Raw genomic sequence first — 24,275 nt, 5'->3', positions numbered from 1 at the left:
CTATGGAAATGATACAAGTGTGTTGGCCAGGGGCTGCAGCTGAACTGCTGACACAGGCAAAAGCAACTTTTGACCTGAAGTAATCTGAGCTCAGTCACTGGCCTGAGCTGGTTGGAATCAGTTTTAAAGTAGCTGAGTGTCTTGAAGACAAAGGAAATGTGATGAGACACAAGTCCTTATTTAGGAAAGGAGGAACGAGATAATGCTGCCTAAGTCCTGGAACAGAGCCAATGAGAAGATGCCACAGACTAGGCAAGCAGGCCTAAACCAACGGGAGAGAGACAGCACAGCTTGGAGAGATAAGATTCAGTATAAGACTGGGAGGATTTCAGGCGTGGAGCAGCAAGATTCCAGAGACCAACCATCGCAGAAGCGGAAGAACCTACGTCAGCAACGTAGGGACGCAAGAGAGAGAGAACGGAACCCCTGGCCAGCGCCAGCTCTCCTTTTCGGGTATTAGCTTTTATATTTTGTGACCACTCAGGGAATGTCAGAGAAACCTAGTGGGTGTGCGCTTAGATCCTATTTTTGGGTATAAAACTGTATAACCTGCTGTAAACTGCATGTCTATATTTAACCAGGCATATAAGCTATATGTAGATGATCTAACGACATGAATAAAGCGAATTTAGAGTTAAGAGAGAATTGACTCTTCTCCTCTTTGTACTAAGCCAATAACCGTTACCGGTGACCTCCGGCAACAAGTGTCTGTGTAGTCTGAATGAATATTCCAGGGTGTGGGCATTTTTCAGTGAGATCTGTTTTGCTGAAAATAGGTTGTGTTCAATTAAAAGCAGATCTGCAATGATGTATTGGTATCATAAAGGAAAACTTTCAGGCATCTTCATTATGGAAATTGATGACTTCTTATGGTGTATCACAGTGAAATTTGAGAAAGGTGTTATTAAAATATAAAGTGACAAAGTACCACATAAAAGGCTGGTTAACAAAATTTAGGGTCATGGAATAAGAGGGTCAGTGTACAATTGGATAAAAAAATTGGCTTAAGGACAGAAAGCAGTGGGTCATTACAGATGGTTATTTTTCAGACTGGAAGATGGTAGACAGTGGTGTTCCCCAAGGGTCAGTGCTAGGATCACTGCTTTTTTGATATATATAAATGAGTTGGATCTTGGAATAAGGAGTAAAATTTCAAGATTTGTCAATGGTACAGAACTTGGAGAAGAAAGAATGTTCTGAATTGACTGCACCCAGACATGGATAGGCTAGCAGAGTGGGCAGAAAAGTGGCAGAAGGAATTTTTTTAAATTATTCATTTATGGGATGTGAGCATCACTGGCTATACCAGCATTTATTGCCCATCTGTAATTGTCCTTGAGAAGGTGGTGGTGAGCTGCCTTCTTGAACCGCTGCACTCCCTGTGGTGTAGGTACACCCATGGTGCTGTTAGGGAAGGAGGTCCAGGATTTTGTGCTGTTTAAGGAGGCTTGGTGAGTTGCTGCAGTGCATCTTGTAGATGGTACACACTGCTGCTACTGTGTATCAGTGGTTGAGGGAGTGAATGTTTGTGGATGGGGAGCCAATCAAGCAGACTGCTTTGTCCTGGATGGTGTTGAGTTTCTTGAGTGTTGTGAGAGCTGCACTCATCCAGGCAGTGGAGAGTATTCCATCACACTCCTGACTTGTGCCTTGTAGATCGTGGACAGGCTTTGGGGAGCCAGGAGGTGAGTTACTCATTGCAGGATTCCTAGCCTCTGACCTGCTCTTGTAGCCACAGTATTTATATGGTGAATCCAGTTCAGTTTCTGGTCAATGGTATCCCCCAGGATGTTGATAATGGGCGATTCAGTGACGGTAATACAAAGAAGTGTGAGATGATGCATTTTGGCAGAAGGGATGGAGAGAAGCAATACAGGCTTAATGGCACAGTTCTAAAGAGTGTGCAGGGACAAAGTGAGCTGTGGGTCCATGTGCATCGATCTTTGAAGGTGGTAGGGCATATTGAGAGAATGGTTAGCAAAACAAATTGGATCTTGGGCTTCATAAATCGAGGCATTGAGTACAAAAGCAGGGATGTTAAGCTGAACCTTTATAAAGCCCTGGTTAAGCCACAACTAGAGTATTGCATCCAATTCTGGTCAACATACTGTAGGAAGGATGTGAGTATTCTTGAGAGGGTGCAGAGGAGATTTACCAGAATGGTTCCGAGGATAGGGGATTTTAGTTACAAGGTTGGGTTGGAGAAACTGGGGTTTTCTCCTTGGAGAAGAGGAGATGGAGAGGAGATTTGAGATAATCCCTCATTGTGGGATACTGCATACTCTGTGAAAAGTGTGAGTGAGCAAAGATTACGGATTGACCTTGCTAGCTTGAAGCAAAAGCTGAAGAAAAAGTAAATCTCTAAATTAAATGGATTAGTGCAGGTTATTTACTGACAGATTGTTTTACAAAAGAAATGCATGTACGAAGATGTTATTGAGGGTCTTAGAGGAGGGGCGTGTCGCAAAGTAACACCTCGTGCAGAATATGAAAGTTTTAATTTAGTTTGTTTTAAAATTTTGGTTTTGCATGTCAAGTCTAATTTTCATTTAGAGAGAAGGGAATCTGTTAATTGCATGTTAATTTGTTTAATTATATGCAAATGGTGGCCTCCGATAAATGGGAAGCAACCACAACTGTGGCTGCTGAGTGAGGAGGTGTATGTTTGTAATGTCTGTAAATAAATGCTTATAAAAGTGCAGAAAGATTGGCTCCAGATCTATCCTCCCCCATCTGGCTTTCTGAAATATAACAGTATTCGTTTCCATGGTAACATTTTAAGAAAAAAATATTCAAAATCAGTACAAGTGTATTTGACACTGTCCTTACATCCAAAAGTTCCAGTTTAATTTCATTTTTGGAGCTTCCTCAAAGGTCAATAAATGAGCACAACCAGTGTAAAATTGCCAAGGTGATTATTCACCCTGGGATTTGGCCAGTTTTCTGGGTGGGACCCACTTCCAGCACAAAAGATCCCTGAATCTCAAGTTACACTGAATCCAATTTGTTATGATCTTTTGCGCTGGTGATGCTGAGATTGGGAGAATTTCAGTGGAAAAACTAACACAATCAAGTGGAAACTTCAGGCTGTGATTTATTTCAGATTGGGACCCATGGATTGTGCTTATTTTCTCTCACCTCCTGGTCTCTGTTTCAGGGAGGCAGAAAACATTGAGAAAAGAAGAAACAGAACAAATGTTTCGTGCTAAAAGAATTATCTCTCACCCCAGTTACAATGGCTCAACCTTTGAATTTGACATTGCGTTGTTGGAACTCCCAAATAAAGTGACGATAACAGACTATGTGATGCCAATCTGTCTACCAAAGAACTCCTCCTCAACTTTATATACAGGTACATTGGGAATATCTTGTAAGTAAATCGAGGGGGCCATTGCAGTGTGCTCAATTCCCTTTTGGCCCAATCATCCCGATCTTCCAACAGCTATGACAGTAATGAGCAGGTTAACCCACCCTGAACCATTCTCTGGCCCTACTTGGAGGGCACCTGTCTTGTCCCATCCAAATAAGCAGGGACAAGGTGCACAAACCAGTGACCTTCTAGAGGTTGAATTTTAGGCCAGATATACTTTGCTCAGCTAAGCAGCCATGTCCCTGCCCCGAGACAGTCGCTGATGGCCTTGACCTCTGGAGGCTGACTGTTTGAAAGGGCGTTGGAAGAGGTGAACTTGAATGAAAAACTCAGGTGGCGGAGAAGAAGGCCCAGAGAGAATAGAGGCCAGTGAGTCATGCACCTTCTCAGCCGCTGTCTTCCTCTGCAGCAAATGCAGTGAGACTTTCATGCCAGAATAGGGCTTCTGAGCCCCATCAGGCAATGTTTAATACCGAGTTAACCCCCACGGCACAAACAAGATGGAATGCTGCCACTCCACAATTTCTACATCCATGGAGTTAATGAAAAGGTATCATTAATTTAACATTGTCACTAAGGCTGTGCAGTGAGAGATGAAGAAGTATTTCTGTACACAGAGGGTTAATGTGAGGTATGTAAAAAGAAAAAGATTGGTGAAGACAAATGTAGGTCCCTTACTGTCTAAAACAGGGGAATTTATAATGGGGAACAAAGAAATGGCTGACCAACTAAATACATACTTTGGTTCTGTCTTCACAAGGGAGGACACAAATAACATACCAGAAATGTTGGGGAACACAGGGTTTAGTGAGAGGGAGGAACTGAAAGAAATCAGTATTAGTAGGGAAAAGGTGTTGGACAAATTGATGGGATTGAAGGCCGATAAATCCCCAGGCCCAGAGTACTTAAGGAAGTGGCCCTAGAAATAGTGGATACATTGGTGGTCATCTTCCGAGATTCTATAGACTCTGGAACAGTTCCTACAGATTGGACGGTAGCTAATGTAACCCCACTATTTGAAAAGGGAGGTAGAGAGAGAACAGGGAATTATAGATCAGTCAGCCTGATGTCGGTAGTGGGGAAAATTCTAGAGTCCATCATAAAATATTTAATATCTGAGCACTTGGAAAACAGTGGCAGAATCAGACACAGTCAGCACGGATTTACGAAAGGGAAATCATGCTTCACAAATCTACTGGAATTTTTTGAGAATGTAACTAGTAGAGTTGATGAGGGGGAGTCAGTGGATGTGGTTTATTTGGACTTTCAGAAGGCTTTCAACAAAGTCCCACATAAGAGATTGGCGTGTAAAATTAAAGTGCATGGGATTGGGGGTAGTGTATCGAGATGGATAGAAAACTGGTTGGCAGACAGGAAACAAAGAGTAGAAATAAATGGGTCTTTTTCTGAATGGCAGGCATTGACTAGTGGGGTACCACAGGGATCGGCGCTGGGACCCCAGCTATTCACAACATATATTAATGATTTAGATGAGGGAACTAAATGTAATGTCTCCAAATTTGCAGATGACACAAAGCTGGTTGGGAGGGTGAGCTGTGAGGAGGATGCAGAGATGCTTCAGTGTGATTTGGACAAGCTGAATGAGTGGGCAAATGCATGGCAGATGCAGCATAATGTGGATAAATGTGAGGTTATCCACTTTGGTAGCAAAAACAGGAAGGCAGATTATTACCTGAATGGCTAAAAATTGAGGGAGGGGAATGTGCAACGAGACCTGGGTGTCCTTGTATACCAGTCGTTGAAGGTAAACATGCAGGTGCAGCAGGCGGTAAAGAAAGCAAATGGTATGTTGGCCTTCATAGCGAAAGGATTCGAGTACAGGAACAGGGATGTCTTGCTGCAATTATACAGGGCCTTGGTGACACCACACTTGGAATATTGTGTGCAGTTCCTTATCTGAGGAAGGATGTTCTTGCTATAGAGGGAGTGCAGCAAAGGTTTACCAGATTGATTCCTGGGATGGCGGGACTGACATATGAGGGGAGATTGAGTCAGTTAGGATTATATTCGCTGGAGTTCAGAAGAATGAGGGGGGATCTCATAGAAGCCTATGAAATTCTAACAGGACTAGGCAGGGTAGATGCAGGAAGGATGTTCCCGATGCTGGGGGAGTCCAGAACCAGAGGTCACAGTCTGAGGATATGGGGTAGACCATTTAGGACTGAGATGAGGAGAAATTTCTTCACCCAGAGAGTGGTGAGCCTGTGGGATTCTCTACCACAGAAAGTAGTTGTGGCCAAAACATTGTATGTTTTCAAGAAGGAGTTAGATATAGTTCTTGGGGTGAAAGGGATCAAAGGATATGGGGAGAAAGCGGGAGCAGGCTATTGAGCTGGATGATCAGCCAAGATCATAATGAATGGTGGAGCAGGCTCGAAGGGCCGAATGGCCTCCTCCTGCTCCTATTTTCTATGTTTAATGGAGTACAGAATTACAGGAGGGAAGCCTTGTTACACAAGTTCAAGGAAATCAAATTCTGTGAATGTGTTCAATTTAGATTATTTCGAAATTGTTGCGCTAGCGATTAATTCACAGACCTGTACCCATCCTGACCTGGAAATATATCGTCGTTCCTTCACTGTCACTGGGTCAAAATCCTGGAACTCCCTCCCTAACAGCACTGTGGATGTACCTACACCACATGGACTGCAGTGGTTCAATGGCAATTAAGGATGGGCAATAAATGCTGAGCCAGTAATGTCTACAGTCCATGTATAAAAAAAAATGGGTGCTGTGTTGATATGTGTAGTAATCTGAGGTGCAATACACCTTTAAGAGAATGTGAGCAGATTGACCATGTGACTGTATTACCCAATTGCTGTGTAACGTGGGCTACAATGTTAATGGGTAGTTTAGAGTAGGGTCTGGTTGGAGACACACATCATGTTAGTGCCCTGTTACCTGTGTTAATAAACAGCATGTGCTTCATCTTATATTGGTCTCTGCGTCTGCAGTATATTGTTTACCAACTCACTCACCAGTAGGTAAACTCTTTCGAGTTATCAACAGTCACAGATTGCAACTCTATCGAGTACAATCACAGTTCTTGGTTTCCGGGAGTGGGACACGAACCCACAACCCTCTGATTCAAAGGCGAGGGTGCTATGAACTGAGCCACAGCTGACACCTCACTCACCAGTAGGTAGGTGTGCAACCGTGTTCACGAGTAAAACGACCCAACAGCAGGAATGTAGCAACTGATGACAAGGCAAAACACAACCAGTCGACGACACCCAGGAAAGCCACAAAAATACCACTGAAGTGAAGTGAAGCAGCCACGCTTTGCCGGCCGATTTTAAGTACAGCCCTCACCATAGCCGTCGAAGTTATCTCCCTCCAGTATGCCACGGTTTGGCCGCATTGAACAGTTTGATCGGACCCCCGGTGACTGGTCACATTATATTGAACACCTCGTGTTTTTTCTTTTTAGCCAATGACATATAGGGAGAGGAGAAAAGGCGGGCGATCCTCCTATCAACATGTGTTTGTAAAACATACGGCCTAATTCATAGCCTAACAGCAGCCAACACCCCAGATTCCAAGAGTTTTGATGAGTTGGTAAATCTTGTGAAAAGCCACTTTCAGCCAAAAGCTTTGGTAACAACGCAGCATTTTAAATTTAATTTGAGGTGTTGTGCCCCTGGAGAGACAGTCGCTTGCTATGTAGCAGCCTTAAAACAACTGACAGAGCACTGTGAGTTTGGGATGTCGATTAACAAAATGTTAAGACACTGATTAGTATGTGGGATTAAAAAAGATGCAAAAAAACAAAAAAGGGTTTTGTCAGGAACAAATTTAGACTTCAGCAAGGTGCTGGAGTTGGCGCTCGCAATGGAGACGTGGTCAGTGACTCAGAAACAATCAAGGGAGCACAAAATGGGGCCGTCCATCACGTCAGGAGGGAAGCAGCAGTTAGAAATGGAAGCGCGGGGCTCCGGAGAAAGGCAGGAAACAGCCACCATTCACAGACCAGCAAAAAGCAATTGTTTAATGGATAAAACCCACATTAATTATGGCAGAAATGGAAATAGACAGCCTGCAAGTGAGCGACAATTTAAAAGAACCAAACATTCCTACTGCCATCGTAATAGGCACATTATGTGATATTGTAAAGACAGATTAAGACAAAACTTTAAGCAGAAAGGTAGAAATCGCGAAATCCACATAATGGAGGAACCAGAAGAAACAGAGTCAGATATTTACTCACTACACAACTTAAAAATGGGTGAAACCGAGCCAATCTACATGACAGTGAAAGTCAATAGGAAACCCACCCGAATGGAGGTGGATACAGGGGCATCCATGACAGTTATAGGGAAACATACGTTCAAATATCTGAATGGAGGGGACCGCTCATTAAATCTGGAAAATTCAGATGCTAAATTAAAGACGTATTCTGGTGAAGACATATGAGTAAGAGGTATATGCAAGGTTCCAGTACAGTATGGAAAGCAGCCTGTTAATTTACCCCTGATTGTGGTAGCACGGGAGGGTCCAAGTCTACTTGGACAGAACTGGCTTAAGGAAATAAAGTTGGAGTGAACCGAGATTTTTCAACTCAGAGTGAAAGATCTGCAAGAATTATTACAGAAATATGCTTCCATTTTCAGGGAAGAGCTCGAGAAGATTGAGGGGCTGAAAGCTAAAATCCACATTGATCCTGGAGCAACCCCCAGATTCCTGAATGCGAAGCCAGTCTCCTATGCATTATAAGAAAAAGTTAATATTGAATTAGACAACATATCAGTCGAAGGTCGGATAATTAGGAGACACGTAGATCACCTCAGGAAAAGGGAAACAGATCTACAAGAAAGGATGCGCCAAGCATTCCTGTTGGAGTCTACACCACAGGTAGAAGGAACTCCCCTTTCTTTGGAAGTACCTGTAGGATCCATTGAGCCTGAGAAAGTGGAAGAGACAAACTTATAGATTCCTACTGGAGAGCTTAGTGGACAGATGACTCGTCGGAGGGAGGCCTCAGATAAACCATCCAAAGTCATAGAACTATGACATTCAACACGTTTGAAGAAGCCCCCAGAGAGACTGAATTTGTCAATAGTTTACTTATGTAAACAGTTGATATATTGTAAAGATTGTAAATTGTGCTTTCGAGTAAAGGGGGAGGGATGTGGTCATTTGAGATGCAATACACCTTTAAGAGAATGTGAGCAGATTGATCGTGTGACTGCATCATCTAATTGCTGTGTAACGCGGTCTACAATGTTAATGGGTAGTTTAGACTAGGGTCTGGTTGGAGACACACATCATGTTGGTGCTCTGTTATCTGTGTAAATAAACAGTATGTGCTTCATCTTATATTGGTCTCTGAGTCTGCAGTATATTGTTGCCAACTCACCCACCGGTAGATAGGCATGCAACCGTGTTTGCAAATGAAGCGACCCAACTGAAGAATATAACAATATGCCTGTTTGAAAGTCAGGATTTATTGTGTTATTTTGGTCCTAATTGCTGATTAACATAATTTGAACTTGCCTCAAGTTGCATTAAGCAGTCATCTGCAGGTGCTGAATAAATAGTTTTCCTGGAGCAGTTAATGTGGTTCCTGTTATGATCCTCGTACTGAACTATAACAAAAATAATAGATAAATTTCTCAGTAACTGACAGGAATTACTGAAGAACAAAATTTCACGTTTTAAAACTTTAACTGTAACAAACAAACTAAAACCAACATTGATCAAACATGACATAACAGGCAACTAATACACCAATCTAAAGAAAAAGTATTTTTGCATTAACTAATGCAATTGAGATATGTCTTAGAACTCCTTTCACCATTCAGCACACTTCTGGCAAATGTGTAGCATTACAAGAACATGTCCAAAGCTGCTGCCAGCTCTCCAGCAGACTCACTTCTCCCTGCCACACTAGGTTGAAACTTCCCACCTCCTTCAAAAGTTGTTCCACTCAACCTAAGTCTTCCAGATCCAACTTTCAACAGCAAGGTCCACCTTGGCAACTCCTTGTTCCTCAAATCTCCAAAATTCCCATTTGCTTTATTCTCTTCTTCCAGTGTTTCAAAAGGCAGCTATCTCTTTTCTGTAAGGTACTGTGAAGGTAGGAAAACAGTTACTTGATATTTCAATAGATTTCAGTTTGAGTTTCCACCCTCATGGCAACCAAATCACATGGGCCTGTATCTGAGCGGAGGTGTTTAGTATGACCACCATCCCTTTTCAGAATATTCTGTTTCTGTTGAAAGAGATTGGAAGACATAATCATCTTGTAAACTCTTCACACCCACTACCACTGAAGGTACAACGTGAAGGCTTAGAGAAAGATGCAGGTAGAAAGGGGACAATGCCTGAGTGAGACGTAGATTGAGTGAGTAATTAGGAATTTGGTTCAGATGGGAATTAGGTGAAGGGGAACAAAGGGGTGCTCCTTTTCCTACTTTTTTTTCAGCTTCCAGTAGTTGGTGAGTTTCTTTCCTTGTCTCCAAGCTCGGTAACTGCAGCTTTCTATTACTTTAGCTATGTAAATAATTAACCAATTGACTAATTAAATAATTAAGGTTGGACAGAAATGGCAGGGTTGGTGGTGTGCTGTGACTGCAGCATGTGGGAATCTGTGGAATGCACTGGAATCCCGGAAAATCAGATCTGCAATAAGTGTTTGCAGCTTAGGCAACTTTGGCTCTGAGTTGCTGAGCTGGAGTTTGAGCTGTGGACATTGCGGGGCATCAGAGAGGGGGAGAGTTACCTAGGCGCTTTGTTCCAGGAGGCAGTCACTCATCTTAGGTCAGGCAGAACCTTAGAGTTGGTCAATGGTCAGGGACAGGAGGGTGTGACTGTGAATCAGGCAGGTAAGGGGAACCAGCATGTAGTGACAGAGGAGCCTCAGCCCCTGACTTTGTCCAACAGGGTATGAGGTGCTTGCTACCCGTGTGGATGAAGAGAAGGACTGCAAGGTGGATAAGCGGACTGAGCATGGTGCTGTTATAGGGAAATTAACAAACACCTTGGTGACTCAGATACCATTTTCAATCATTTCTTCAAGTGAATGCAGGGAGAGCCTGTCTTAGTCAATCCAATCCAAGTTAGTACTCTGCCCTCTGAGTTGTTACATTGTCTTTTATACATTTAGTCCCTGTCCTTTCATGACTGAAGATGTGTTCTTGGTCATGTAGGCTCACAATCTATTACAATAGGTGCTAAGTACCTTAGACCAAATGTCCCATTTTGCTATGTATCTTGATATTCCAGTGATTGACACCTCGTTATCTGCAATTGCTGTCACAATAAATGCTATGTGTTGTAGACCCCTGCCTCGTATTACTTAGCATTATAATGACTGGTACCTATCTACCTATAATCACTGGGTTCACATCTGCTGTGGGTTAATCTGGGCTAGTTTTTGCTGTGCCCTTTGACTAGGTTAACATATGTCAAGTATTCCAGCAGCCTTTGCTTTATAGGCTCCTTCCTAATAACTTTTCATGGCTAAAACTACTACTGCTGCCATGCTACACTACCAAACACCTAGGTTATATTTGCTGATAAATGAAAAACACCTTGTAGAGCCTAACGCCACCGTGGGGAAGGATGACATTCAAGTGGGGGGAGCGAAGAGGAATGTGGTAGTGATAGAAGGCATTATAGTCAGGGGGATAGATACTGTTCTCTGCAGTTGACCAGAAGCTCTGAAGGTTATGTTTTCTGCCTGGTGCCAGAGTTAAGGACATCTCACGGCTAGAGAGGAACTTGGAGTGGGATGGGGAGAGTCCAGTTGACGTGGATCCAGTTGGTTCCACGTGGGAACCAATGATATATGTAGAACCAGGAATGATGTTCTGCTATAAGAATTTGAGCAGTTAGGGAGCAAATTAAAATGCAGAACATCAAAGGTAATCATTTCTGGATTGTTACCTGAGCCACTTGCAAATTGACATAGGGCCATGCAGGTTAGAGAATTAAACATGTGGCTCAAAGAATGGTGTGGGAAGAAGGGATTTGATTCATGGGGCATGGGCATCAGTACTCAGGGAAGAGTACTATTCCACTGGGGTGGGGTCCACTTGAACTGGGCTGGAACCAGTGTCTTGGCCAATCATATAACTGGGATAGGGCTTCAAACTAACATGGAGTGTGGAGGGGTGGGGGTTGGGGAGGTGGTGTGTGGGAGGTTTCAGGTGAAGGGAGATTTAAAAATCCAAAGAGAAAGGTCGAGGCATCAGAACAGTATAGCAACCTGGGTAAAGAGTGGGTCAGGAAGGGACAGAGAGTTTAACAAAAATTGCACATCAGCAAATAAAGACATTGCAGGGAAATGAAATTTTAAAAATGAAACGGAAGGTTCTTTACCTGAATGCATGAAGCATCTGCAATAAGATAAATGAACTAGTGGTACAAATAGAGATAAATGATTTAGATTTAATCTCCATTATAGCGACATGGTTATAATGTGATCAAGGTTGAGAAATAAATATTCCAGGATACACAATGGCCAGAATTTTGACCATGATGGGTGGGTGGGCCCCACTGGCTCGTCAGCGGGCGGACAGCCGAACTCCGCCGCCGAAATGAGGCCGGCTGCCATTTTACATGGGTGGGCCAATTAAGGCCAACCCAGCGGCCTGCCCGATGGGAAGCGCTGTGCGCTCCCTGTGCCGGGGTAGAGGGGGGGGGGGATTCCCCAACTGTCAAAGTGCGTACTGCTCCCTGAGGCTAAGTGCTGTCTCAGGGAGAGTGCTGAATGTTTAAAAAACTTTAAAAATAAAGAAAGAAAAACATTATTAACATGTCCCCCTCATGTGACACTGTCACACGAGATGGGACATGTTAATAAATATGAGTGAAACTTTAATAAACTTTTTAAAAACTGAGATGAAACCTCATCCCGCCAGTGGATGAGGTTTTATTTTTTTTCTGAAGTCCGTTGGGACTCCTGGCCTGGCCTGCCTGAAAGCCTTAAGGTTGGACGGGCAGGTCTTTCAATGAGCTTATTGATCCTGCCAATGGCCTCAATTGGCCATTGAGAGGTTGGCGGGCGGACAGCTGATTTCACTGTCCGCCCACCTTCCTAAAAATTTAAATGGACTGGGATGACGTCAGAGGTTCCTCCCGACATCATCCTGCGTCATCTTCCCATCAGCGAGCGGGCCCTGCCCCCAAGTCGCCGACAGGAAAATTCTGGCCAATATTTCAGAAACACAGACAGGGTGGCAAAGAAGGAGGGGTAGCCCTGATAGTAAAGGATGACACAAGGACATTAGTGAGAAAGGATCTGGCCTCAGAAGATCATTTAGTAGAATCAGTATGGGTGAAAATTAAGAACGGCAAGAGTCAGAAAATACTAGGGGGAGTAGTTTATAGGCCCTCTAAGAGTAATTATAACCGCTGGGCAGAGCATTCAGAATAAATTATTGGAGCTTGTAACAAAGGAAATGTAATAATTGTGGGGACTTTAATCTTCATATAGATTGGAACAATCAAATTGGCAAGAGAAGTCTGGAAGATGGTTTGTAGAATGTTTTTGTGATAGTTTCTTGGAGCAATGCGTTGTGAAACCAACTAGGGATAAAGCTACCTTGGATCTTGCATTATGTAATGAAGCAGGGTTAATTAGTAATGCCATAGCAAAAGATCCTCTGGGAAATAGTGATCATAATACCATTAAATTCCATGTTAAGTTTGAAAGTGACATACTGCAATCACAAACAAGAATCTTAAATTTAAACAAAGCCAATTACATAGGTATGAGGGGAGAACTGGCTATGGTTAATTGGGAAAATAGACTTAAGGCATGGGGCAAATGAAACATTGAAAGAAACAATTCAAAATCTTCAACAAAAACACATTCCATTGAAAAACAAAAACTCAATGAGAAAGGCCCATCCATGGCTCATTCAGGAAGTTAAGGATCGTATTAGATTAAAAGAAGAGGCTGACAATGTTGCAAAATCAGTAGCAAGTGTGAGGATTGGGAGCGTTTTAGAAACTAGCAGAGAGCCACCAAAAAGTTGATCAAAAGGGAAAAAAATAGAATATGAGAGTAAACTAGCCAGGAATATACAAACAGATTGTAAGAGCTTTCATAAGTATATAAAAAGGAAAAGAGTAACTAAAATTAATGTTCGTCCCTTAGAAGCAAAGACAGGAGAAATTATCATGGGAAGTGAGGAAATGGCAGAGGCATTGAACAAATATTTTGTGTCTGTCTTCACAGTAGAAGACACAAGTTTCATTCCAGAAACAGATGGTAACCTAGGGGCTAAAAAATACGAGGAAATTAAGAAATTAATATCAGCAGAAAAAGGTGTTGGTGAAACTTGAAGGACAAAAACCTGACAAATCCCTGGGACATGTCGGCCTAGGGTTCTAAAAGACAAATCAATTAGAGTTTTTTGAGGATGTAATTTTTTCTATTCAGGCCACCATTTATTGCCCTTGTTTAGAGGACATTTAAGAATCGACCACATTGATGTGGGTCTGGCGTCACATGTAGGCCAGACCAGGTAAGGACATGAACCAGATGGGTTTTTATGACAATCAGCAACAGTTTCATGGCTGTTATGAGACTTGTAATTCCAGATTTTTATTGAATTCAAAATTCACCATCTGCTGTGCTGGGATTTGAACCTGATCTTTGGATTACTAGTCAGTGACAATACCACTATGCCACCAGCTCCCCTGTTAGGGTCAATAAAGGGGAACCAGTAGATGTACTATACCTGGATTTCCAAAAGGCATTCAATTAGGTGCCACACAAAAGGTTAATAGGTAAGATAAAGGTTCACGGAGTTGGGGCTAATATTTTAGCATAGACAGAGGATTGGCTAATGATTAAAAAAACAAAGAGCGGGCGTAAACAGGGTTTATTCAAGTTGGGAGGCAGTGAATAGTGGAGTGCCGCAAGGATCAGTGCTGGGGCCCCAACTATTTACAATATATATTAATGACTTAGAATGAAGAGACAGAGAATATCAACTTTTGTTGATGATACCAAGCTAGGTGAAAAGGTAAGCTGTGGGAAGGACACAGAGAGGTTACAAAGAGATATCGACAGGTTAAGTGGGCAGCAAGATGGCAGATGTAGCACAATGTAGGGAATGTGAAGCTATTCACTTTGGTCTAAAAATAGAAAAGCAGAATATTTTTTAAAAGGTGTGAAACTTGTAAGTGTTGATGTTTAAAGGGACTTGGCTGTACTCGTACAAGGAACGCAGAAAGTTAGCAATAAAAACAGAAAATGCTGGACAATACTCAGCAGGTCTGCCAGCATCTGTGGAGAGAGAAACAGAGTTAATGTTTCAAGTCCAATATGACTGTTCTTCCAAGAAGACTCAAAATGTTAAACTCTGTTTCTCGCTCCACAGATGCTACGAGACCTACAGAGTTTTTCCAGCATTTTCTGTTTTTCTTTCAGATCTCCAGCAGAGAGTTAGCATGTAAGTGCAGAAAGCAATTAGAAAGGCAAATGGCATGTTGGCCTTTATTGCAAAGGGATTGGAGAATAAAGAAGTCTTGCCACAGTAGTACAGGGTTTTGGTGAGACCACATCTGGAATACTGTGTGCAGTTTTGGTCTCCACATTTAAGAAAGCATATAGTTGCATTGGAGATGGTACAATGAAGGTTCACTAGATTGGTCCCTGGGATGAGAGGGTTGTCCTTTGATGAGAGGCTGAGAAAATTGGGTTTATGTTCTGTGGAGTTTAAAAGAATGAGAGGCGATCTCATTGAAACCTACAAAATTCTGAGGGGGCTTAATAGGGTAGATGCTGGGAGATTGTTTCTGCTGGTCAGGGAATCTGAAACATGGGGGCACAGTTTCAGGTTAAGGGGCCAATCATTTAGGACTGCGATGAAGAGAAATTATTTCACTCAAAGGTTGTGAATCAATTCTCTGCCCCAGAGGGTTGTGAGTGCTCTATCGTTGAATACATTTAAGGCTGGGACAGACAGTTTATTGGTCTCTCAGGGAATTAAGGGATATGGGGAGGGGTGGGAAAATGGAGTTGATAGGTGGGGGCTAAGGAGAGATTGACAAAGATGTCATGGACACAAGACAAAGGGAGTGTTAATGGTAGTGGTGAAGACTAAAGAAGATGCTGATAGTGGCATAAAGGTAAGAAAGCAGAATGTTAAGAGCAGAACAAGGCTCAGTGCTCTGTGAAAGAACAACATAGAACAAGTGACAGATTGACCTTTTGTGGAGGGCGTGGGGTTGGAGGCAGCTGTGGTTGGGGAAAAAGGATAGAAAAAGGGATTTTTAAAAAGGGATAAAACAATGAATAATTGAATAAAAGATAAAAATAAATTTAAAGAAAAAGGGATTTTTAAAAAAGGTGAAGAAAGAGAAGAGAATTCATGGCCTGAAGTTATTGAACTGCAGCAGGCCAAGGACGGACATATGGGCATGAGAGCAGGGTGGAGTGTTGAAATGGCAGGCGACAGGGAGGTCTGGGTCATGCTTGCGGACAGACCGAAGGTGTTTCACAAAGCGGTCACCCAGTCTGCGCTTGGTCTCTCCAATGTAGAAGAGACCACATTGGGAGCAGCGAATGCAGTAGACCAAATTGAGGGAAGTGCAAGTGAAATGCTGCTTCACTTGAAAGGAGTGTTTGGGCCCTTGGACGGTGAGGAGGGATGAGGTAAAGGGACAGGTGTTGCTCCTTCTACAATTGCAGGGGAAGGTGCCGTGGGAAGGGTGTTGGGGGTGATGGAGGAGTGGACCAGGGTATCACAGAGGGAACAATCCCTATGGAATGCTGACAGAGGAGGTGAGGAGAAGGTGTGTTTAGTGATGGCATCATGCTGGAGTTGGCAGGAATGGTGGAGGATAATCCTTTGAATGCACAGGCTGGTGGGGTGAAAAATGAGGACAAGGGGGACCCTATCATGGTTCTGGGAGGGAGGGGAAGGGATGAGGGTAGAAGCGAGGGAGATGGGTCAGACACAGTTGAGGGCCCTGTCAACCACAGTAGGGGGGAACCTTGGTTAAGGAAGAAGGAAGACATGTCAGAAGCGCCACTAAGATCTATGTGTTCTTGTGTGAGTGCACTCACTGGCAGCACACAGCAACAGTTCCAGGATTGTTCAGGGACCGAGGGACATGGGCACCAAAGTTTCTCTGACATAAGAACATATGAAATAGGAGCAGGAGTAGGCCATTCGGCCCCTCAAGCCTGCCCACCATTCAATAAGATCATTGCTGATCTGCCCCAGGCTTCAACTCCTCTTTCGTGCCAGCTCCTCATAGCCCTCAACTGCCTGATATTTCAAACATCTATCTACCTCCTTTTTAAATACTTTCAGTGATCTAGCCTCCACAGCTCTCTGGGGTACAGAATTCCAGACATTCACTGCCCCCGAGAGAAGAAATTCCTTCACATCTCAGTTTTAAATGAGTGTCTCCTTATTCTGTAACTATGTCCCCTAGTTCGAGATCCTCCCTCCAGTGGAAACATCTTCTCAAAATCCAGCCTGTCAAGCCCGCTTAGAATCTTGTACGTTTCAATAAGATCACCCCTCATTCTTCTAAACTCTAATGAATAAAGGCCTAACCTGTTTAGCCGTTCTTGATAAGTCAACCCCTTCATCCCAGGAATCAGCCTAGTGAATCTCTTTTGAACTGCCTCCAATGCCAGTATATCCTTTCTTAAATACGGGGACTAAAACTGTACACAGTACTCCAGGTGTGGCCTCACCAACACCCTATACAGTTGTAACAAGACTTCCCTTTTTTTAAACTCCAACCCCCTAGCAACACAGGCCAAAATTCCATTTGCCGCCTTAATTACTTGCTGCACCTGCATGCTACCTTTTTGTGTTTCATGCACAAGAACACCCAGATTCCTCTGTGCTGCACTTTTTTTGGAGTCTCTCTCCATTTAAATAATAGTCTACCTTTTGGTTTTTCCTACCAAAGTGCATGACCTCACACTTTCCAACATTAAACTCCATCTGCCAAGTTTTTGCCCACTCACTCAACCTGTCTATATTCTCTTGCAGAATCCTTATGTCCTCATCACAACATGCCCTCCCACCTGTTATTCTATTGTCAACAAATTTGGATACATTACATTCTGGTACCTCCTACAAAGTTATTAATAAAGATAGTAAATAATTGAGGCCCTACAACTGATCCTTGTGGCATTCCACTAGTTCTGTCTTTCCAACCTGAAAAAGCCCCACCAATTCCCACACTCTGTCTTCTGTGTGTTAACCAACCCTCAATCCATGCTAATAGATTACCCCAATACCATGAGCTCCTATCTTGTGCAATAACCTTTTATGTGGCACCTTATCAAATACCTTCTGGAAATCCAAATGCACTACATCCACCGTTTCCCCTTTATCAACTCTGCTTGTTATATCCTCAAAGAACTCTAGCACATTTGTCAAACATGATTTCCCTTTCACAAAACCATGTTGACTCTGTTTGATTGCGTTAAGCTTTTCTAAATGTCCTACTATTTCTTCCTTAATAACGGACTCGAGCATTTTCCCACTATAGAGGTTAGGCTGACTGGCTTATTGTCTCCCTACCTTCTTGAACAGGGGTATCACATTAATGGTTTTCCAATCCGCTGGGACCCTCCCAGAATCCAGTGAGTTCTGGAATATTTCGACCAATGCCTCCATTATCTCTGCAGCCACTTCCTTTAAAATCTTTGGATGCAGGTCATCAGGTCCTGGAGACTTGTCTGCCTTTAGTCCCATTAGTTTGTCAAATACTTTGTCCCTCATGATAGAAACTGTTACAAGATCTTTCCTCCCATTAGCTCCTTGCTTATCTGATATCTTTGCAATGTTTATAATGCCCTCCACCATGAAGAACAATGCAAATTATTGGTTTAAATTATGTGCCCTGTTCCCTGTTATCAATTCTCCAGTCGCATCCTCCAAGGGTCCCATGCTCACATTAGTCACTCTGTTTCTTTTTATATACCCATAGAAGCTCTTTCTGTTTGTTTTTATATTTCTTGCCAATTTACTTTCATAATCAATTTCCTCCCTCTTTCTTAGCTTTTTAGTCTCCGCTGTTGGTTCCTAAAAAATACCGAAACCTCTGGCCTACCATTAGTTTCTGTCGCTTTGTATGCCTTAGTTTTTGACTGGATACTCTCCTTGACCACCTTTGTTAACCACGGGTGGTTCATCCTTCTCATCGAGTCCTTCTTTTTGACCGGGATAATTTTTTGCTGAGTGTTATGAAATATCTGCTTAAATGTCTGCCACTGCTCATCGACTGACCTTCCCCTTAGTCTATTTTCCCAGCCCACTTTAGACAACTCTTTCTTCATACCTCTGTAATTGCTCTTATTTAAGTTGAGGACACTGGTGACCCGAGTTGCTCGCCCTCAAACTGAATTTGAAATTCTACCATATTCTGATCACTACCTCCTAGAGGATCTTTAGCTACAATATCTCTTATTAAACCTACCTCATTACACATTTCTAGATCTAAAATAGTCTGTTCCCGGGTAGGTTCTTCAATGTATCACTCTAAGAAACAATCCCTGATGCACTCTACAAATTTGTCTTCCGTGTTACCCCTGCCAATCTGATTTGTCCAGTCAATATGCAGATTAAAATCACACATGATAATTGTAGCACCCTTCTTACACACCTCCATTATTTCCTGATTTATACTTTGTCCTACAGTGAGGCATCTCTGAAATTGATTTTCCTCAAATCAAATTGGATAATGATGGAGTGCTTGAAAATTTAAATGAAATATTGAGTTACCTTCCAGACAAGTGTCAAATTGATTTGGGAAAGCTGTTGCAGTCACACAAACCTATTTGTGGCCATAAGTTGGGAGAGACAGATTTAGCTATACATGATGTCTCAGTACAAATTTCATCTTCAATGAGGCAACATCCTTATAGATTAAATCTGGCACAGTTATCACAAGTACAAAAAGAAATTGATTCCATGCTTCAAAATGATATCATTGAGTCTAGTTGCAGTAACTGGAGTTCGCCTATTGTACTGGTACCGAAATCACATGGAACACGAAGACTGTATGTGTGGACTTTCGAAAAGTGAATGTGGTGACAAAAGCGGATTCATATCCTATACCATGGTTGGAAGATTGCATTGAGAAAGTGGGACAATCGAAATTTATCCCGAAGGTTGACTTGCTAAAAGGATGTTGGCAGGTACCTTTGTCAGAAAGGAGATATCAGCTTTTGTAATGCCAAGTGGACTATATCAGTTTAAAGTCATGCCATTTGGTATGAAGAATGCACCTGCAACATTTTAAAGACTGGCAAACAAAGTAATTGTAGGTCTGAGCAATTGTGCTGTTTATATTGATGACCTAATAGTTTTTAGTCAGATGTGGGAGGAGCATTTACAGCATCTGGAAGAATTATTTACTTAACTACAGGAAGCGAATTTGGTGATGAACTTGGCTAAAAGTGAATTTGCAAAAACGCAAGTTACATTCCATTGGACATGGTAAGGTGGCTCCGAGAGATGTGAAAGTCAAGGCTATCGTGGATTCCCCAGTTCCTACAACAAAACGAGAAGTTTTGAGATTCCTGGGCATGAGTGGATTTTACCGGAAATTTGTACCAAATTAAAGCCAAGTGGTTGCTCCACTGACTGAACTATTAAAAAAGAAGTTTCAATGGACATTGCTGTGTCAGAAATCATTCAATAGTTTGAAAACTGTATTAACTATGACACCAGTTTTGGCAGTGCCCAATTATGCCAAGCAATTTAAGTTGGCCATTGATGCAAACGATATAGGCATTGGGGCTGTACTGTTACAAGAAGATGACACTGGAATTGAAAATCCAATTGGCTATTTTTCACATAAGCGGAATGTGCAACAGAGAAGATATTCAACGATCGAGAAAGAGGCCTTGTGTTTGGTGTTAGCACTGCAACATTTTGAAATTTATGTTGCAAACAATTCATCAGAAACAATTGTTTATACAGTTATACCTTTAAAGTTTTTGGACAAATTTTGAGAAAAAAGTGCAAGGCTTTTTAGGTGGAGTTTATTATTAAAACCATTTAATCTACAGATTATACATGTTGCTGAAAGAGAGAATCTGTTTGCAGATGCATTATTAAGAATTTGAAGCTTAAAGGAAAATTGGACATTTTTAAAAAACCTGGACACTGAACTGGAGTGATTTCTGTTGATATTAAGGACTTGTGTATATATATTGTTATATTAATGCATGCATCTGGTAATGTAATAGGGTAATAAGTATAGGAGATAGTGTGAAATGGGTTATTAAAATGAAGTCGTCTTTTAGAATTATGATGGTTCATTTTTTCGATAGGAAGGGGGATGTCAGGAAGCTATTAATGTATATAATGTTATTGGAAATTATTATTTTTTTAAATAGTGGTTTAGTCAGTGTGTGTGTTAATTGGGTTAAAGCCATTTTATTTACCCTGCGTCAATTTGCACATGGCTCAGGTAGTAATCCGTAGATTATTACCTTTGCGGTTCTGCTTTTTAATGTAGCCCCAAGCTGTTCATAGTCCCTCAGCAGAACCTCTTTCCTAGTCTGACCTATGTGGACCACGACAACTGGCTCTTTCCCCTCCTACTCCAAGTTCATCTCCAGCCCAGAGGAGATGCCCTTAACCTTGGCACCAGGTAGGCAAAACAGCCTTCGGGGCTCTCTGTCTTTTCTGCAGAGAACAGTATCTATTCCCCTGACTATGCTATCCCCTATTATTAACTACTACATTTCTCTTTTCTCCCCCAACTTGACATGGCACTGAAAATCCTGATGAAGGAGGTCCACAGGAGGAGAGATGTCCTGTACCTGTGGAAAGGAGGTTGGGGGAGGTGTGGTAGTAGAAAAAGTCTCCCTCACCCTCATGTCTCTCTCTCCTGCAACAGTTGGTGCTGCTCTACTTGGCCTCATGTCCTCCTTCCGTTCCTCCTGTAGACTACTTAGAAAATCATAGTGTGATCAGAAAAGGTCAACATGGTTTTAAGAAAGTGAAATCATGTTTGACAAATTTATTAGAGATTTTTGAGGATAAAGGGGCATATAAAAGATAATAAGTAGATGTAGTGTGCTGGGGTTTCCAAAGGGCATTCGATAAGGTGACACACAAAAGGTTAATACATAAGACAAAGGCTCAGGGAGTTGGGGGATGCTATATTAGCTCGGATAGATGTCAGGAAGAGATATTAATGTATATAATGTTATTGGAAATTATTATTTTTTAAGTAGAGATTTAGTCTGCGTGTGTGTTAATTGGATTAAAGCCAGCTAGTCTGGGTGCTTTGATGTATAGTAGTTTTGAGATGTAATCAGTAGGTAGAGGGGACATATGCATTTTGTTGAATAGAGCATTCCAGAGTGGGGGTGAAATCTTGCATCTGGCTAGGAGACACCAAATAATGTTTATATTACTAATAAAATTGGTGCTATAAAAGGAGTTCAAAGGGCCTGGTGATACAATGAGAATTTACATTCAAAGGGGAAGGCTGGGTATAACAGAAAGGAGTGTGTGTGTGCAGGGCAGAGGCATGTAAGATCTAAGCCTGTAAGCCTACCACTGTGTCTGCAAAGGAATGTAATTTTGAATTCATTAGGTGAGAATGCTTTGCCTGGTGTCTGGTTAAGTCGATTGGTTATTGTTGTCTTAGTGGAGATTAATTTGGGAATTTGTTAAAAAGTTATGATAGCAGTAAATTGTAGCCATGTATTTGTGTTTATTTTGTTGTAAATTAATAAATGTTTCATTTAGTCTGATATAAAAACCTCTCGAGGATTGGTGGTCTTATTCCTGAATTTAGAGCTGCAACTCAAAACATACCAATTGAAATATAGGTTATGACAGTTGTTTAAAGTTTCCCTCTGGGATTTTAAATAACTCAGTCTTTATTGACTGCTGTGTCATAACATAGAGGATTAGTTAATGGACAGGAAGCAGAGTGTGGGCATAAATGGTGCACTTTCAAGTTGGCAGGCTTTGGATTGACAGAGATTTGGTTCCTCAGGGAATCAGCAGATATGAGAGTGAATGGGAAGTAGTGTTGATGCCTGATTGTAATAAATGGTGGAGCAGGCTCAATGGGCTAGATGGTCTACTCCTGCTCCTATCTCTTATGTTCTTATGACCAAGAGGAGCCATGATCAAGGACTCTCTTTGTCCTAATGACTCTTATTAAGCTGCAATAACACAGCACTCACTCTTTATAGGTGGAGTCTTCAGAGACTTTCCAGAATACATGTTGATTGAGTGCTGGTGAAGGCTTGACCAAATCACCCAGGAAGACTCCCAATAGGTGTAAAAAATCCTCTTCAAACCTCCCCCAGCAAGTAAATGGTAAAAGACGAGATACTTTTAAGAAGTGCTTGAAATTCCTCAGCAATTACTAATTTATTCCCAATCAGCTGGTCACTGTTAGGAGATGGCATTAGGATAATCGCTAACCACCAAAATGCCATGCAGCTTCTTTAATGAGCACTGACTGGTAATTTAAGCGCTAATCAGCTCTTAATGCTTGTTTGGACAGCGGTTCCTAGCACAAGCTTCAGTCTTTAATCAAGATAGCGTCTTGCACTAAACATGGGCTAAAGTGTCACTGCAGTTTGGCCACCTTGGAGACTCATCAACGCCCGAAGGAGTGTCAAATATCACCTACATAATGTTCTACAAACTGCATAAGAGTTTTTGAAGAAGTGGTTTGAATTGTGGATGAGGAAAATCTAACAGGCATTGTCTACCTGGACTTTCAGAAAGCCCTTGATAAGGTTCCTCATAGGAGGTTACTTCACAAAATAGATATGAGAGGCAAATTGATTTATTTTATTTTTTCATGGGATGTGGGCTTCACTGGCTGGGCCAGCATTCATTTCCCATCCCTAGTTGCCCTTGAGAAGGTGGTGGTGAGCTGCCTTCTTGAACCATTGCAGTCCATGTGGTGTAGGTACACCCACAGTGCTGTTAGGGAGGGAGTTCCAGGATTTTGACCCAGTGACAGTGAAGGAACGGCGATATATTTCCAAGTCAGGATGGTGAGTGACTTGGAGGGGAACTTGCAGGTGGTGGTGTTCCCATCTATCTGCTGCCCTTGTCCTTCTAGATGATAGTGGTCGTGGGTTTGGAAGGTGCTGTCTAAGGAGCCTTGGTGAATACCTGCAATACATCTTGTAGATGGTACACACCGCTGTCACTGTGCATCGGTGGGTGGAGGGAGTGAATGATTTTGGATGGGGTGCCAATCAAGCGGGCTGCTCTGTCCTGGATGGTTCTTGAGTATTGTTGGAGCTGCAGTCATCCAGTGGAATTAGAAATTGTCTGCTGAGCCTGAGGCAGATTGTTAGTGGTGTTCCCCAGGTATTAGAGCCATTACAGTGCCTTGTCATGATACTCCAATAATCACAAATATACTGCAGGCTTGATAGACCAGCTGGTCTTTTCCTCCAATCATTTTCATATTCCAGTATATCTGACCTTGAGGAATCACATGCCATTCAGAACCGCAGCCAATGTTTTCCATGCCCACCCAGAGATCGCAACCCTAGTATTCCATTTGTGGGTTCACATCTACTCCCTTAGGGAGTAACCCGGGGCCTGCCCCAGCTTGTGTGCAGTTTCTCCATCAGTGTTCCCTCCCTTCATGGAACTGAAGGCTTTCTGTCTACACCGATAGTGCATTCTGACTACTAAAAATTTCCATTGTTTTGTTTTAAAGGCGATATGGTGATAGTTAGTGGCTGGGGAAAGCAGTTCCTGCATTCAATTCCTGAAACTCTGATGGAGGTAAGTTTGGCATTAACAAGTTTCAGAACTCACAAAACACTGTACGGCAGTCCAGCTTGATGCAGCCCTCACCATGCAGTGTTTACAGCCTGGCCTCGCTGTGTGGCCCTGTCGTGCAGTTTGGTGATTTGTGGCTCATGGTGTGAGGAGGGTCCAGTGAT

General features: G+C 42.4%; 1 protein-coding gene across 1 annotated transcript in view; it reads left to right on the top strand.

Moving 5' to 3' along the window:
* LOC144694058 (mannan-binding lectin serine protease 1-like) overlaps positions 1–24,275 on the top strand; it is an 86,390-nt gene that overhangs the window by 45,578 nt on the left and 16,537 nt on the right. The window contains exons 4-5 of the mRNA XM_078564421.1: positions 3,158–3,352; positions 24,047–24,114. Of these exons, the coding sequence (XP_078420547.1) occupies positions 3,158–3,352; positions 24,047–24,114 (263 nt within the window). The remainder of the gene's footprint in view (positions 1–3,157; positions 3,353–24,046; positions 24,115–24,275) is intronic.

The sequence above is a fragment of the Cetorhinus maximus genome, chromosome 19 (assembly GCF_964194155.1).
Source record: "Cetorhinus maximus chromosome 19, sCetMax3.hap1.1, whole genome shotgun sequence".
Classification (NCBI taxonomy): domain Eukaryota; kingdom Metazoa; phylum Chordata; class Chondrichthyes; order Lamniformes; family Cetorhinidae; genus Cetorhinus; species Cetorhinus maximus.
Note: the sequence above shows the minus strand (reverse complement) of the source record. Positions and strands in the feature narration are given on the sequence as shown.